Source organism: Mus musculus, chromosome 4 (genome assembly GCF_000001635.26).
Source record: "Mus musculus strain C57BL/6J chromosome 4, GRCm38.p6 C57BL/6J".
NCBI lineage: Eukaryota > Metazoa > Chordata > Mammalia > Rodentia > Muridae > Mus > Mus musculus.
The window spans coordinates 43,261,593-43,277,381 of NC_000070.6; the positions used below are offsets into that span (position 1 = coordinate 43,261,593).

The 15,789-nt window shown below is 44.2% G+C and overlaps 2 protein-coding genes across 28 annotated transcripts in view; both read left to right on the forward strand.

The window, feature by feature from the left end:
- Nucleotides 1-3,281, forward strand: part of Unc13b (unc-13 homolog B) — a 218,681-nt gene extending 215,400 nt beyond the window's left edge. For 10 of the 16 annotated variants that reach the window (XM_030253406.1, XM_006537791.4, XM_017320116.2 and 7 more), the window contains 3 exons: nt 90-182; nt 1,385-1,544; nt 1,708-2,836. In XM_030253406.1, the coding sequence (XP_030109266.1) occupies nt 90-182; nt 1,385-1,544; nt 1,708-1,993 (539 nt within the window). In that variant the 3' untranslated portion in view covers nt 1,994-2,836. Of the gene's footprint in view, nt 1-89; nt 183-1,384; nt 1,545-1,707 lie in introns of all 16 variants that reach the window. The other 6 variants (NM_021468.3, NM_001081413.2, NM_001384106.1 and 3 more) reach the window with 1 other exon arrangement.
- A 1,848-nt stretch (nt 3,282-5,129) lies between these two features.
- Atp8b5 (ATPase, class I, type 8B, member 5) overlaps nt 5,130-15,789 on the forward strand; it is a 107,110-nt gene continuing 96,450 nt past the window's right edge. For 4 of the 12 annotated variants that reach the window (XM_006538003.4, XM_030253607.1, XM_030253608.1 and 1 more), the window contains exons 1-2: nt 5,144-5,650; nt 9,652-9,695. Coding sequence is in view for 5 of the 12 variants with exons in the window: in XM_006537995.4 (XP_006538058.1) it covers nt 9,668-9,695 (28 nt within the window). In the remaining 7 variants the exon portion in view is untranslated. Of the gene's footprint in view, nt 5,651-9,651; nt 9,696-15,789 lie in introns of those variants that run through there. The other 8 variants (XM_006537996.3, XM_006537999.3, XR_003954967.1 and 5 more) reach the window with 7 other exon arrangements.

Here is a 15,789-nt window from a genome sequence, read left to right on the forward strand (position 1 = left end):
CTACTGTGGGTGATTTCTTCTTGCTTCAGGGTAGGGTGTGAGGTGGTGTATTCTAAACCCTCATGTGGGCAATCATGTCTGTCCCTCAGGGGCTGGTGTGGATGACCCCGTGGGAGAAGTCTCTATTCAGGTGGACTTATTTACACATCCTGGCACTGGGGAGCATAAGGTCACAGTGAAAGGTAAGTGCTTCCACTTAGACATTGGACCCTTTCTTTTTTCATTAACTTATTTATTCACTTTACATTCCAATATCTGGTCCCCCTCCTCTCCCAGTCCCCCCTCCCACAAGGGGGCTGAATTTGCTTCCTATCTATGGATCCTGTTCCCTAACTGGGCTGCCTTGTCTGGTCTTAGTGTGAGAGGATGCGCTTACTCCTGCAGAGTTTGACCCTTTCTTAGCCATGGCCTCACTCATCTCTCTCTTGTGAGACTATGCCGGGGCCTAGCAAACACAGAAGTGGATGATCACAGTCAGCTATTGGATGGGTCACACGGCCCCTAATGGAGGAGCTAGAGAAAATACCCAAGGAGCTAAAGGGAACTGCAACCCTATAGGTGGAACAACAATATGAACTAACCAGTACCTGGGAGCTCTTGTCTTTAGCTGCATATGTATCAAAAGATGGCCTAGTCGGCCATCACTGCAAAGAGAGGCCCATTGGACTTGCAAACTTTATATGCCCCAGTACAGGGGAACGCCAGGGCCAAAAAGGGGGAGTGCGTGGGTAGGGGATTGGGGGGGGGGTGGGTATGGGGGACCTTTGGGATAGCATTGAAAATGTAAACGAGGAAAATACCTAATAAAAAAAAAAGAAAGAAAAAAAAAAGATCATAGGTTCACATGTAGTTTCTTCATGCACCCTTGGTTTTAGCTAAGCCTTCTTTCCCTTGGTTTTTCCTATCCTTGTCACTCTACTATCTGGAATCATCAGAGAGGAAGGAGACTCCATAGAGAAAATGCCTCCAAGAGATCCAGCCATAAGGCATTGTCTCAATTGATGGGGGCGGGCCCAACCCATTGTGGGTGGTGCCATCCCTGGGCTGGATTCTATAGAAGAAGGCAGGTTGAGCAAGCCAGGGAAAGCAAGCCAGTAGGCAACATCATTCATGGGCCCTGTAGCAGCTCTAGGTTCTCTAGGTTTTCTAGGTCACTCTAGGTTCCTGCACTGCTTGACTTCCTGACTTCCTCCAGTGATGAACTATGATCTGGAATCGTAAGCTGCTGAATAAACCCTTACCTCCCCCCCCCAAAAAAAAAAAAGAAAGCAGGGGAGACTCATCCGAGTGCTCCAGCTCTGTCCTTCCCCAGGGGAACGTGACCTAGGACTGGAGAACTGGGAGTGCTGGTGGGATCCCTCACAGAGCTCCCTTGTTTGGTTAGTGGTAGCAGCCAATGACCTCAAGTGGCAGACAGCGGGTATGTTCCGGCCTTTTGTGGAAGTGACCATGGTTGGCCCACACCAAAGTGATAAGAAGAGGAAGTTCACAACCAAGTCTAAAAGTAACAACTGGACTCCCAAGTACAACGAGACGTTTCACTTGTAAGTTACAGAGTAGGAAACCTATAGAGCTCTGGAATTGGGGAGTGCTGGGTGGTAAGGCTGAAGAAACTGGAAGTAGACCAACTGGTTAGATGTCAAATTTGGATAAATTCAGCAGAAAATGTTCATTTCTGGCTTTTTATTCTGTACCCTGTGCTTATAGCCTCCTGGGAAATGAAGAGGGTCCAGAGGCCTATGAATTGCAGATCTGTGTGAAGGATTACTGCTTTGCCCGGGAGGATCGTGTGATAGGACTGGCAGTGATGCCCCTGAGGGATGTGGCAGCTAAGGGCAGCTGTGCCTGCTGGTGCCCACTGGGCCGGAAGATCCATATGGATGAGACAGGCATGACCATTCTCCGGATTCTGTCTCAGAGGAGCAATGACGAGGTAGCCCGAGAGTTCGTGAAGCTCAAATCAGAGTCTCGATCCACAGAGGAAGGGAGCTGACCATCTCTACCATCTCTGCCTTGTGTGCCATCCAGACAGCACCTACTGCCCAGATCAGTCAGGGAGAGTTAGCTGTGTAGCTAGCTTAGAGTCCTTGTAGTCAAATGGCTGACTCTCCCAGTTAGGATGTCTAAGGAGAAAATTGGGGCAGTAAGACTATGGCTTTTCAGAGAAACGTGCTGAATCCCCAACAAGTAGTCTGTGGTGCTAGAAGCTGGGCTGTGGACGCTACTTCATGGAGAGGTTTTTCCATAAATAGAGAGGGACAGACATTTCCAAGGATGTCAGCTCTTCTTGGTAGACAACTGTCCATTCCACTTCCCACTTCCACCCTTCTCTAAACCACACTTTGTCCAGGTAGGCACTTATGTGCTCCTCATTAGAACATGTTTAGAATGCCTGGAGCTTGTACCTGGCTGACTCCATGATCCACAGTGACGACTGGCCAGAGCAGGAACACACAGAGTGGAATTCACTGTCACTTGAGCAGCAGGACTGGTTTGTCTGGCTTCAGTGAGAACAAGGCTTGGAAACTGAACAAGATACCTTCTGCAGAGGCACTGAGCTAATTCCTTTGCTCAGAATGGCTGTCATAAGTCAAAGCAGGTTCACATGGTGCTTTGGAGCCCTTAGCAGAATATTTCTTTGGAATCCAGGCACCAGGGGTCTTATCTGCCCAGAGTACTGCCAGCTTCCTACTCCTGTAAGCAGGGAGTGATGCTTAGAACACACACACACACACACACACACACACACACACACACAATCTTATATGTATAGACTTGAAGGCCAACTAAGGATCCAAAGATATTTTCTTGAGTAGTCCCTGAACAAAGCCAAAAATAATGGAAAATGGTCTAGAAAGAATTGTTCTCACCTATGGTCACAACCTTCCGGCTGTCGTCCTTGCAGAAAACATCTAGTCTTTGGCCTTCCTCTTTTCTTTGTGATCAGCTGCTGTTCCCCACGGATTGGCCAAGCATAAAGGAGGAGCTTGGACTATGATTCCTCTGTATGCATTGGATGGAGGGGACCTGAGGGCTTGCTGGAAGGTCAGAAACAAACCCTTTCAGCAGGTCAGATGAGCTTCCTGGACCCTTGCTCAGAAACGTGACTTGATCTTTGGATTTCCTGATAGTAGCCTGAAATTGCTAAGGACTCTACATTGTCCACAATGCGCCAGTCAACACACGAAACAAACCAAGCATCTTTGCTGTTTTTAATTATTATATGTGCCATTATTATGGGAAATTATAGGGTAGACTTTAATAAATTATCTTATAGCAGCTTTTGGAGTCTGGAATTCTGTGAATATGTGAAAACTATAAAAATGTCATGTTTAATCATAGCTTTTAGACTAATAACCCCTGGTTACACACCCTATCCCAACTCCAGTTATTGGCTAATGGTGGAACCTAAGTGTCCTGAATGACTACGGAACCCACAGTCACTAGGCTGAGACAACCAGTCTCATAAACAGTCTTGTTACCTAGAACATCAGCTTCCTACATAAGATGTAGAAGAGAAGGAGCTGACATGTGCCACAGAGAAGTAGTCCACGCTTCCTCCATCTAGGATCACTGAGGTGGATCACAGCCTGGGCTGTGAACGTGCATCTGCAGAGGAGAGATGCAGGACATAGAGTAGGGCTAAGGCTGCTATGGCAGCCCAGGTTAGGCTTTGCGTCCCAGTTCTTTTCAAGGCAGATGAGCTGTGGTAGTAAAACTAGGAAGGTAGAGAAAGGAAGGTTAAAATGAGGCCTCACAGAATCAGAAAAGACTTGACACAGAAAATACAGACCTCACATCTTTCTTCCTACCGTAGCCAGCACCTGCAACAGGAAACTGGATCCATTTCCATTGCTTCCTAAACAGATCCTTTCTAGTCAGTTGCCAAGTCATTTTAAAGCTGCTTCCTCCTCCCCCTCCCCTCCTAATTGTCCCCAGGGGCTGGGTTGGGTGGCTCACACTTTAAGACCAGCAGTTGGGAGACAAGCATTTGGATCTCTGTGAATCTGAGCCAGCTTGGTCCACATAGCAGTTCCAGGCTCCAGCTAAGAAAATGGAATGTCCCTGTGAACCTACTCTCTATTTTCTAGTCCACTAGTCTAGTTAAGGGGCTTGACTGGGTTCATTTTCTCTGCCAGTTAAAGAACTACAAGGCAGAGGGAGAAAAATCTCGACCATGACAGGTAGCTGTAGAGAAATTGCAAAAGGGCAGATTCAGCAGTCAGAAGAAAGCTTTTTATTAAAAGTGAGAAAATATTCCCATTCAGCAGGGACACAGAGAAAGACCCTCCTGCAAAGCAGAAGTCCAGCTTCTTGATGGCTAGGAACTTGTAAAGTGTGAAGGGGCTTCCTCTCCTAATTTGGGGTTGGTTGGCCCATAACTGTTGTGTAAATATGTCCTGATCTGGCCTTGAGCTTGCTGAGGCACTCCATCAGCAGGGGCTCCACTGACAGGAGGAGGTAAAAAAAAATCCCACAAGACAATATTATTATTATTATTATTATTATTATTATTATTATTATTATTATTATTATTTATTTCCAGACCTTTGTCTCAGGTCAAGAGGGTGAAGAAGCAGCCAGGCATCTTGGAAGTTCACAGTCTTTATTACTTAGTCATGGCCCCTCTCATATATTTGCCTATCAGGAACTCTAACTCCTAGTTCCTCGTAGTATTTTTTATTTCCCCTCCTCTGCATCACTGATAAACCCCAGCCTTTGTTCCTGCTCCCTCTCTCTTTTTAAAAAGTACTTTAAAGTTTTATTTACATTTATGTGAGTGTTTTGCCTGCATGTATGCATGCACCACCTGGGTGCCTGGTACCCACAGAGGTCAAAAGAAGGCATCTGATCCTGGCACTGGAGTTGTGGATGGTTGTGAAACACCATATGGATGTTCTCTGCAAGAACAAGTGCTTTTAACCACTAAGCCATCTCTCTGGGTCCGTCCTCTTTCCTCTTCAGTTAAAAGCCACTTGGTCTTGCGAAGATTATATGCCCCAGTACAGGGGAATGCCAGGGCCAGGAAGGGGGTGTGGGTGGGTTGGGGAGCAGGGCAAGGGGGTGGGGTTGGTATTGGGGACTTAGGGGATATCATTTGAAATGTAAATGAAGAAAATCTAATTTAAAAAAAAAAAGCTACTCAGTGGTCACAGTGGCTTCTAAGCTAAAACTTAAACCCCTCCAGGAGTGCCCTCCACATACCCATCACACATACCCATACACACAATTCCGCAGCTGAATTTGCCCTCAGTGCCATTTTACATTCTTGTGTCCATTCTTGTTAATTTCCAGTCACCCCTTCCACACTACCTTTCAGTCTGTCACCTCTGGGAAGCCATCTGGACCCCACCAACTCTGGGCAGCACGCCCCTTTGTTATTCTCCCCTCATTAGCATGCAGTTAGCCCCTGGAAGGATCTGAGGATTTCATCTCAGGACTTGGCCATCTCAGGGATTTAGGACTCAACTACTTCAAAGCCAGACTTTCCAGCTTCAGTATCTGCAGAAAGGGGCGTGGCGGGAGACGAGCTCGCGGCAGCGCGTGGGCGGGCGGGTCCAGCTCTGGGCGGAAGCTGTGGTTCTGTGGCACAAGCGCAGAAAGGTGCGTTAAGATGGAGGTTGCTGGAGTAGGAGGCTGTGAGGCGACGGTAAGTAGGGGGCGCCCGAGGAGAAGTTACGGTTTTCTTTCTGACAGCATTGCTTGGAGACCTTATGTTACTTGAACTACCGAGTGGTTATTCATCCTCCTACTTCTTTGAGAATTATTGTAATACTCACCAAGAGAACTCTGTCAGTACTCCTCAGATATACAGGTTTCCCTGGCACTCCCTGAGATGTCTATCCAGACATTTCCAAAGAGTCTTTATCCTCCCCCAGGTTGCTCCCACAGGGCACACATTTGTCCATTTATTCCGTAAAGCAGGTTAACCCTAAGTCTCCCAGCTGTGTCATATCCCTGGTAGCTAAGGAAATTTGCTCATTTCCCCAAGACTCTTAATATTCCTGGGCATTTGCTATCATTCTTTTCCTTTTAATGCCTACTTGGCAGGAAAAATTAAACTCTCTACCACGAACTTTCTAATGTGAATAAGTAGGTGTCTATCTATCTGAGGAACTGCCAAGGTAGACATTCTTTCTTTGCTTCGAAACAGGGTCTTGATGGATAGCCCTAACTGGCTTAAAACTCACTGCATAGACCAGACTGCCCTAGAACTTGTACTGATCCTCCTGCCTCTGCCTCCCTGCTGCTACGATCACAAGTATAAATTGTACTTGGTGTCCTTGAAGGCCATCAGATCCCTTGGGACCGTAGTTAGAGACAGATAGGAGCTGCCATGTGGATGCTGGGACCCCAATGCCACTGAGAGAGCAGTCTCTCTCCAGCCAGCCCCTTGATACAGTTTTAAACAAAAGAAAAGTAGGAAAATTTTCAGGTTAGAAGGTCTGAACTAGTGGATTTTTAAAGGATAGAATTACTCCCTTTAGCATGTTTTGACTGACCCCTGCATGGTCTTTCCAGACCCAAGAGCAAAAAGACAAAGCTGAAAAAGCAACATAAAATGGCAAAGATGTATTGAAGCTGGAATCAGAAGATATAAATGTGGGTCTCAGCTCTGATACATGCTGTTCACGAGTCTGGTCTTTAGTGTAACAGTTTGCTGGATTGTTATTTGGAGTGGTAATTCCTTCCATATCTAACTCAGACGGGTGAAGTGGACTCATATACATAAAAGAACTTTGAAAATATACATTTTCTCTATGTGAATAAAGAAGTATTATGCAGGAGCCTCTATGTTCTGAAAAAGTAACTTTTTTTTGTTTTTTGGTTTTTAGACAGGGTTTCTCTGTATAGCCAACTCAGAAATCTGCCTGCCTCTGCCTCCCTAGTGCTGGGACTAAAGGGGTGTGCCACCACGCCTGGCCTGAAAAAGTAACTTTTAAGGAATTTGTTTTGCTTAGTCCCAAGTTCAAGGAAAGTATATTTGTTGAGCAATTACTGTATATGTCAGGTATTCATCTAGGTCCAGGCCCTAGCATTGGATAAGAGACAACTCATAAATTTAGGGGTGGTCATCAGCATATTAATTACTTAAGTATCTAATGCAGACTCAACAGCATATTGAAGCAGTAGGAAGAATCTAAATTTAGAGTTACCTCTGCTGCTGTATAACTATGAAAAAGACTCTTCTATGTCAACCTGAATATCAGCATCGGTGTAAGAAAGAGTTAAGGTGACCTCAGATGTTCTTTTCAGTTGAACTTACCTAACGTAATGAGTTTATAGCCTTCCAAGAATGGCCATATTGAAAAAGCTGAACAGTCTGACTGTAAGAACAAGTAAGTACTAAAGTCACGCTAGGTTCAGCACAGCAGTAGTAAACAATAGAGTTGCCCTGTTTGATATAGAATGCTCAGAGACTTCACTGAAGATTAGGAAGTATGGAGACTTTGGAGTAGAAAAAAGGGCGTGGGCCCTTGCAGGTACTGGAACCTGAATGGAACTTCAAAGGAGCAAAGCATTTGTTTCTTATTATCCTCTTTAAGAAGATTTTCACATTTTAATTATGTGTATTGGTCTGTGTTTGGGTATGTGCACTTGAGTGCTAGTGCCTACTGAAGCCAGAGCTGGAGTTACATGCTGTTGGAAACTGCCTGATGTAGGTGCTGGGAAGCAAACTGCGGTCCTCTGCAAGAGCAGCACGTACTCTTAACCACTGAGCTGGTTCTTCAGACTCCATAGATTATTTTTCTAATGTAGCAGTCAGAGTCTTGGCAGAAAGATAGTTGATATGGTCACAAAGATTTGACTTAAAGGCCTGGTCAGCAATAAAAGAACTGTGAAGGAGTAAAGACAAGGGAGAGCAGCAGCAGTGAGTGGCGCCCCTAAGGCTGAAGGGGTAAAAGCAAGGGACTGTTCATACAGAGTCAAGCTAGGGCTAAGGCTCTGGGACAAGGGCCTTCCAGACCAGAGCTATGGTCTTAACTACTGCAGGGGCTGGAGAGATGGCTCAGCGGTTAAGAGCACTGACTGCTCTTCCCAAGGTCCTTAGTTCAATTCCCAGCAACCACATGGTGGCTCACAACCATCTGTAATGGGATCTCATGCCCCCTTCTGGTGTGTCTGAAGACAGCTACAGTGTACTCATATAAATAAAATAATTAAATCTTTAAAAAAGAAGGAAAGCAAGCAAGCAAGCAAGCTACTTCAGGAACTTGAACAAGGTGCAGAGAAATAAATGCCCTAATGTTTTCCATGTGCTCCAGTTGCCAGCTAGTACTCTTCATTGGTAAGCCCTAACAAGCAGTCTAGAGTCAAGACAGTATGGGGGATATAGTCCATAGAAGTCAGCTTCCCAGACCAGGGCAGGAGAGTTGGGGGAATGGGAGAGAAAACAGCAAACTTTTTCTCAGGGAACAAATAACCATCATGGATGCTTTCCAAATATTGTAGTGTTCCCTGTGTTGAAGTACTTTAAGATTCAATCTCAGCTCTCTGAGGATGCCGGTGCCTTTGTTGAAGGATGAGTGTGAAGATTCTGTGCTGTGGAATATGAAAGTACCCAGCATGTAGCCTGCATCCACCCTGGATGCCCACTTCATATTAGGACCTTTCTTACATGCCAGAGTTGCTCCTTGGCTAAAATACCTTCTCTAGCCAAGGTCTCAAAGTATAAATGCACTGACTGAATGAAGGGAAAGAGAACCTCAATTCCCAGGGGCCTGTTGCCCATTATAATGACTTCAGCTTTTAATGGGAGAAAGCTAAAAAGTCATTGAAAAGCTCTACAGGATCCTTACATCACAACATCAGGGCTTTTAATTCATCCACTAGGGGAAATCACCTGGATTTTTGTTCAGTGAGTTTGGATCACTTTTGAATTATTTAGATGTTGAGTTCCTTTTATATCATATGAGGAAGTATATATTAATGGTCTTCAGCTTCGAATACACATTGGAATCACTTGATATTGGATAATACTGAATCCACTATTTTGTTGGTTAGTTGGTTGATTGGTTGGCTTTTTTTTTTTTTCAAGGCAGGGGTTTCTTTGTATAGTACTAGCTGTCCTGGAACTCACTCTGTAGACCAGGCTGGCCTTGAAGTCACAGAGATCCACTCGCCTCTGCCTCTCAAGTGCTGGAATTAAAGATGAGCATCACACTGCCTGGCTTGAATCTGCTACTTTGGTTAGTTTAATTTTGACTGCTTGCTAGGCTTTTTACTTTTTTTTTTTTTTATTTCAACCTGAACTGGGTGCTGCATGTGCCTGTAATTCTAGCTATTCAGCAGGCTGAGGCAGAAGATTGTGAGTTCAAGGCCATGGTGCAACATAATGAAGCCAAGTCTCAAAACCAAAATGAGAGAGGCTAGAGAGAAAGCTCAGCAGGTAAGGGCATCCCTGCTCTTCTGGGAGACCCAAGTTCAGTTTCAAGCACCCAGCTTTGAGTACACTTAACTTGCACACAAACACAGGCACATCATTTTCAGATAGAAATACTTAAAATCCCCATTTTAGTGAGAAGCAAGATAACGTACTTAAAGCACTGAGTAACGTGTCCAGCACACTAAATTTGTGATGAATGGTAGGTATTATTATAACATCAGGATGCCAGCTAACTGACAAAGCAGTTTTTGTTTCGTTCTTAGGTGGTGTTTCTCTGAGATGAAATACGTAAAAGCTTTTGTTTCAGGTAAGTGCTCAGCTCCTATCAGTTGAGGTGCAGGCCTCAGCAAGCAGCCCTGGTATTGTCCCATCCTGCACTGTACTGTACTTCAGTTTGTGCTTCCAGGACTTCTGTTCAAGCACCAAACTGACCCCCTCCTAGAAACACCGTATAACCTGGGATCTGCATCTAACTCAGTGAGAGGGGACTTGCCTAGCATGCACAGTGCCCTGGGTTCAATCACCAGATCAGAATGGGGGAAATGATATTGTTTGCCAGGTGTTCTAGGACACATCTGTAAGTCTAGAATGTGGGAGGTGGATGAAGGGTGATCAAGAATCTGTGGCCACCAGCTTGACTTACATGAGTGCCTGTCCAAAAAAAAAAAAAAAAAATAGAACTTTAAGACATTTGGTTAGGATTTAAACTTGATTTGCCTCTGACCTGGCCTGAAACTACTTTTGCTACAACTGTGAGAGGGAAAAATTGCAAAATTGAACTGAGGTCATTATTGATGGTATTAATTTGTACCTGGGAGTAGGGTTTAAGGGTACTCTTTAGAGGACAATAAAAGCAATGTTTAAAGAGCTGAAACATGTGGATAAGTAATTTAATTCTGAACGTTTGTAAGCAGAAAACCATGCTATGGTAACCAGGGTGAAAATGCCTTTCCCAAAGCTTAAGGTGAGCATGTTTCTAGTCTTTGACTTAGAAGGCAGGCAGTGAGCCAGCAGACTATTGCTGAGTATATCTGTTTAACTGAGATTACAGAACCATCGCTTCTTAGTGTTTGGATAATCCCAGCCATTTGGCCCATTGTTAGACTTGAAGGAGGAGGGAAAATACAAGAGAAGTTATTGAAAGTCTCTGAGAGACGTGCTGGAGAAGAGAAATTCCTGAAAGGGTTTGAGGATGGATAACACGGAGTAGAGTGCATTTGAGAATTAAGGCAAACAGGAAAGCTAAGATGTTCAAGGTTTGTGCTAGGGAAAAGTGAAGTATTCATACTTTGTTTGGTTGGCTGCCCATGTAGTAGGCAGATGGATCGGCTAGATATCAGGGCTCAGGTCCCTGGAACATAACTCATAACACAGTGGGCACACTAGCTCCTGATGGAAGACAACCATAGAGAAGATAGTCCGAGCACCATGTCAAGTACTACATTCACGGGCTAGGTACTTCTGTGCTTCAGTGCTGGGCAGCTGAGAAGAACTCAAGATACAATTTAGGCAAACCCTGCTACTGACCCTTCTTAGCCCTTCAAGGTTTCATAAGAGTAAGGAGAAAGTGTATGCATAAAGGAATTTATAAACAGCTGACTGGAAATGGAACAGTTGTCTGGAGAGACTTTTTTCACTTTGTTTAAGCAGGCTGGACATAGAGGAAAAACTACTCAGGGTAGATAGGTAAACTAGATAGCTCCCCGTGCCCGTCTAATTTCTGCAGTTTCTAGAATCAGAGTGATCCTAAGAGGTCAGCAGATATCCAGAGTGACTCCTAGCTCAAGAATTCTTGGTGAACACAGAAGGCAGTTCTGTGTTTTGTTGTGTTTAATACAAGGCTTCACTATGTAGACCTGGCTGGCCTGGAACTCTTCTGTGTAGACCAAGAGAGACCACAGAGATCCTGATGTTGTAATAAATCCACGGAGATCTACCTAACTCTGACTCCCAAGCGTGAGGATTAAAGGGTTACATTGCTCTGCCCAGCTGGAAGGCAATTCTGAATTTATTTTTTAATACCATGAGATTTAGTTTAATTTAGGCATGCTCAATTTGATATCCTTGTGGACGTACGGAGCCTGGGAGCCTCACATGGGAGTGACTTAGGGTCCCATTAGAAATGTGCCGCTTTTTACTGTAAAGTACCATATGAGACTGAGTCCCCCAGTGTATGAAGCTGGGTTAAGTTGGTCACAGGAGTGCCTCACTCCATGGCTACCACGTTTGTATCTAATGAAGTAGGGCAGCTAAGGATAATGTGCCTTTGGGTTGCTATTGCCTGAGAGACACACAGATCCCAGAGCTGATTTTCGGCATCAGCCAGATAATGTGCTTGCAGTCTTTGTAGCAATTGTCTTAATGAATTTATCAGCAGGAGACATCATGTAATGTGTATTTTTCAGGAGATTTTCCTTGGACTGTTATTTTAAATAAGTCTACCTATTGTTTGTGTTCACTCTTTCTTTAAAAAAATTCAGTGTGTGTGTGTGTGTGTGTGTGTGTGTGTGTGTGTGTACACATGTGTAAAGATCAAAGAGCAACTCTCAGGAATTGGTCCTTCCACGGTGGATTCCAGACACCGTGCTCACACAGCACAGCCCCTTTTCCCACTGAACCACCTTGCCCAGCCTGTGCCCACTCCTTACTTCTTCCCTGGCCTTCCCTTCTCACAGGAGAATGTGAAGGAAAGGAGGGGGGCTGCAATCAGGATGTAAAGTGAGTAAGGGAAAAAATATAAAACAAAAAAAGTTCTAGATGACAAAACCAGCAACAACCACAACAACAAACCTCCCTGACTCAGAAGACCTAATGACTGTGGCTCCAGTGACAGTGGCAAAGAAGATAAGATGCTCAAAAAGGGTATAGCACAAAGAACAATAGTTTATTTTGGAGAATAAAATCAAAGTATTATGGGAGTTGGGGGGGTAAAGTATTTTTGTCTGTGGGATCATGGAAACTTCATTGAGAAGTCCCCAGAATTTCCACTGGCCTTTGTGAGATGGCTTTGAAGGACTCTTAAGATGGAGGAAGGCATCACTTTTAGAAGTGACATTACAACCGTGGCATGGATGATGAAAATGTGGGCCACATAGAGACCAGTGTGCATAGAGGTAAATAGTGGAAGAGAAAGATAAAGCAGTAGTTTGGGTACAAATCCAAGCATCTTGACTGTGACTCTGTCGACAGCTGGGCCTCACTGCTGCTAAGGCAATCAGTGGTTAAGATACCACATTAGCTGTTGCTGCTCAGCGCTCAGCCCTGACCGCTGTCAGAAGATGCACTCCTGCTTCCTTGCTTGTGTTACCTCACCTTTTGAATGCTTGTTCTACTGTGTCCTGTGTAGGTTTGAGCACAAGAACACAAACCATTGGTGTATTTGACACCAGAGGAAACTGGAGACTTCCCTGTAATATCTAGTGCTGTGACATGGTCAGCTTAGAGTCTACACTAAAGCATCAAATGATGCTGAGAAGGAATGCCAAGCCTTCACTACTGTGACTACTTCCTCCTGTAGAATACTCTGGAGGGCTGGTGAGATGGCTCAGTGGGTAAAGTTACTTGCTAGGAAGCCTGAAAGAGTGAGTTTGATACCTGGAGCCCACAATGGTGGAAGAAAGGAACCATCCCTTGCAAACTGTCCTGTGACTTCCATATGTTGCTATGGCATGTATGGATACATATATACATGCAATAAATGTTAAACCATTTTTTTTTCAAGAATACTCCTGGATTGGCCCTCTCTAGGGGAACTGGAGGTCCCTGGCCCCTATTATAACAACATTATCACCAAGAAGGAAATAGCCATACTGGTCATTGACCCTATTTTTTTTTAAAGATTTTTAAAGTTTAGAATGTTAGACAGGAGGTTAACTCAGAGACTGACTCACTAATAGCCCCCCAAAACAGGACATAACCAATAGGTGTAGTGGTGTGCTAGCTCATGGCCTGACACAGGATACATAGGTGGTATTGGGAGATGCTCGGTCCAGTCAAAGCAACTTAAAGAAGACTTCTCCAGGGAAGTGTGCAGATTGTTGTTGTCCTTTCCCCTAGCAAATAATGAAACCCCTGTGTGAATTTGTGTACCTTTTACAGCTACTGAGGACAGACTGGATTCTGGGTAAGTAAGGCTTCTCTATTCCTGGAAGTGCATTCATGGAGTTACAGAATAGTGAGGGAGGGAACATATGTCTGAGATCAAGGAAGGTAAACTAGCCACTGTGGTGTGTGCCTGTAATCCCAAGGCATGAGAGGCTAAAGTAGGACTGTTATGAGTTCAGAGCCAGCTGGAGCTACATACCAAGCTCCAAGTCAGCCAGGGCTATGTAGCAAAACCATTATTGGCCTCTCATTTTCTTTTTTGAGAACTATCTGTTCATTTCATTAGCCCACTTATTAATTGTCAGTTTTGTGTCTTTGGTGCTTAATTTTTGCAATTTTTTTTATATATTTGAGCTATCAACTCCCAGGGCAAGGATTTTCTCCCATTCTATAGGCCATCTGTCTCCTCTGCTATTAATTTCCCCTGCTATAAAGAAGCTTGCTAATTTTTTGTAGTCTCCTTTGTTAGTACTTGGACCATTTCTTGTGCTAGTAAGTCCTGGTCAGAGATTCTTGCTTATACCTATAACTTGAGATGTACTCTCTGTGCTCTTTTATAGCAGCTTCAGAATTTCAGTTCTAAATTTGGTGCATATCCAGCTGGGTTTTGCGAAGAGTGAGAGGTGTGGCTCTAAGTCTGTTCTTCTGTAAATAGATGGCTTTGCCAGCAGCATTTGTGGCATCTTTTTTCCATGCCTTTGTCAAAAAATTGGTAGCCACTGCTGTGTATGTATGTATAATTTCTGGGCCCTCTATCCTACTGCATTGATTTAACTGCATGTTTTTGTGCTGGTACAAGGTGATCCTATCCCTATCACTATCACTTTCACAGTCACCAGGTAGTTTACATTTTTTTTAAAAGATTTATTTATTTAATGCATATGAGTACACTGTAGCTGTCTTCAGACACACCAGAAGAGGGCATCAGATCCCATTACAGATGGTTGTGAGCCACCATGTGGTTGCTGGGAATTGAACTCAGGATCTCTGGAAGAGCAGTCAGTGCTCTTAGCTGCTGCGCTAGCTCTCCAGCCTCTCAGTAGTTTAATTTGAGCTCAGGTATTATGATCCGCCAGCAGTGTTTTCTCTGCTTAGGATTTTCTTAGCCATGCATAGCCCTTTGTGTTTCCATGTTTGATTGTTCATTTGTTTTTCTTTAAGTCAGGTTTTCACTATGTAACCCTACCTAATCTGGAACTCACTAGTAGACACCGCTGGCCTCAAATTCACAGAGATTACGTGCCTCTACCTCATGAGTGCTGGAATTAAAGGAATGATGGGCCACCATCCTAGCCTTACACTAAGAGTTTTTGTCATTAGGAAAATGCCAGTAAACCATTTTGAAATTCTATTTTACCCCATACAATAATAATAACCCTAAATATTTTTAATTGAAAATAAAACCACCATATGACTCAGGTACACCACACACCAAAAGGACTCTATATCCTACCACAAAGATACTTGCAAACCTGTGTTTATTACTACACTATTCATGGGCCTGGACCCAGTCTAGGTGTCCGTTAAATGAAGAATGGACAATGAGAATGGCATAGATGAACCAGGAAGTTTCTTCCCATGTGAAGGAAAGGTTGGAGTCAAGGCTGCATGTAAAACAGTTTCCTAGGGCAAGACACACCATATTGTGTGTCTTATACAATATGGAATTACTTAGAGTAGAACACAACCTCAGCTCAACATTTTGGTTTAGGTTTTAGTTTGAGATAGGGGCTTACCACACGCTGCCCCAAATTTATGGTGCTCTGATGCAAAGTTCTGAATGCTGGGATTACACACGTATACCTGTTGTGTAACAATTTTCTCAGTTGTTAAAAACAGTTCATTCTCACTCTCGTTACTTCTCAGTGGCCTGCAGTTAGCTTTATTAAGGTGACCATGAAGTTCATCTTGCTGGATCCAGGGCCTCTTTATCTGGTCTCTCCTCTCCTAGGCCTCTCAGCTGGGATGAATGTCCTGGAGCTTCTGCCTGATCTCTCTTCCTAGCTCATCTCGTGTCTTCCAAAGTTCTAAACATGCTTACTATATTGGTGTCAGAAGCAGAAAATGAGACCCAAAGCCAGGAGAAAAATCAGTCCGAAGAAACAAACTTAGAAGTAGGAGAAATAGAGAGAAAATACGTGGAAGAAAGAAAGGAAGAGAGCAAGAGAAAGGAAGACCTGCTGGGAGAAGAGTGAATAGTTCTCCTTCAGTGCTTCACAGTTGTACCCAGTTGTAAAATGTGATGCTCCTCAGTGGCGTAGCAAACCACGGTCTCTCCCTGTGCTTAGTCATCCTAC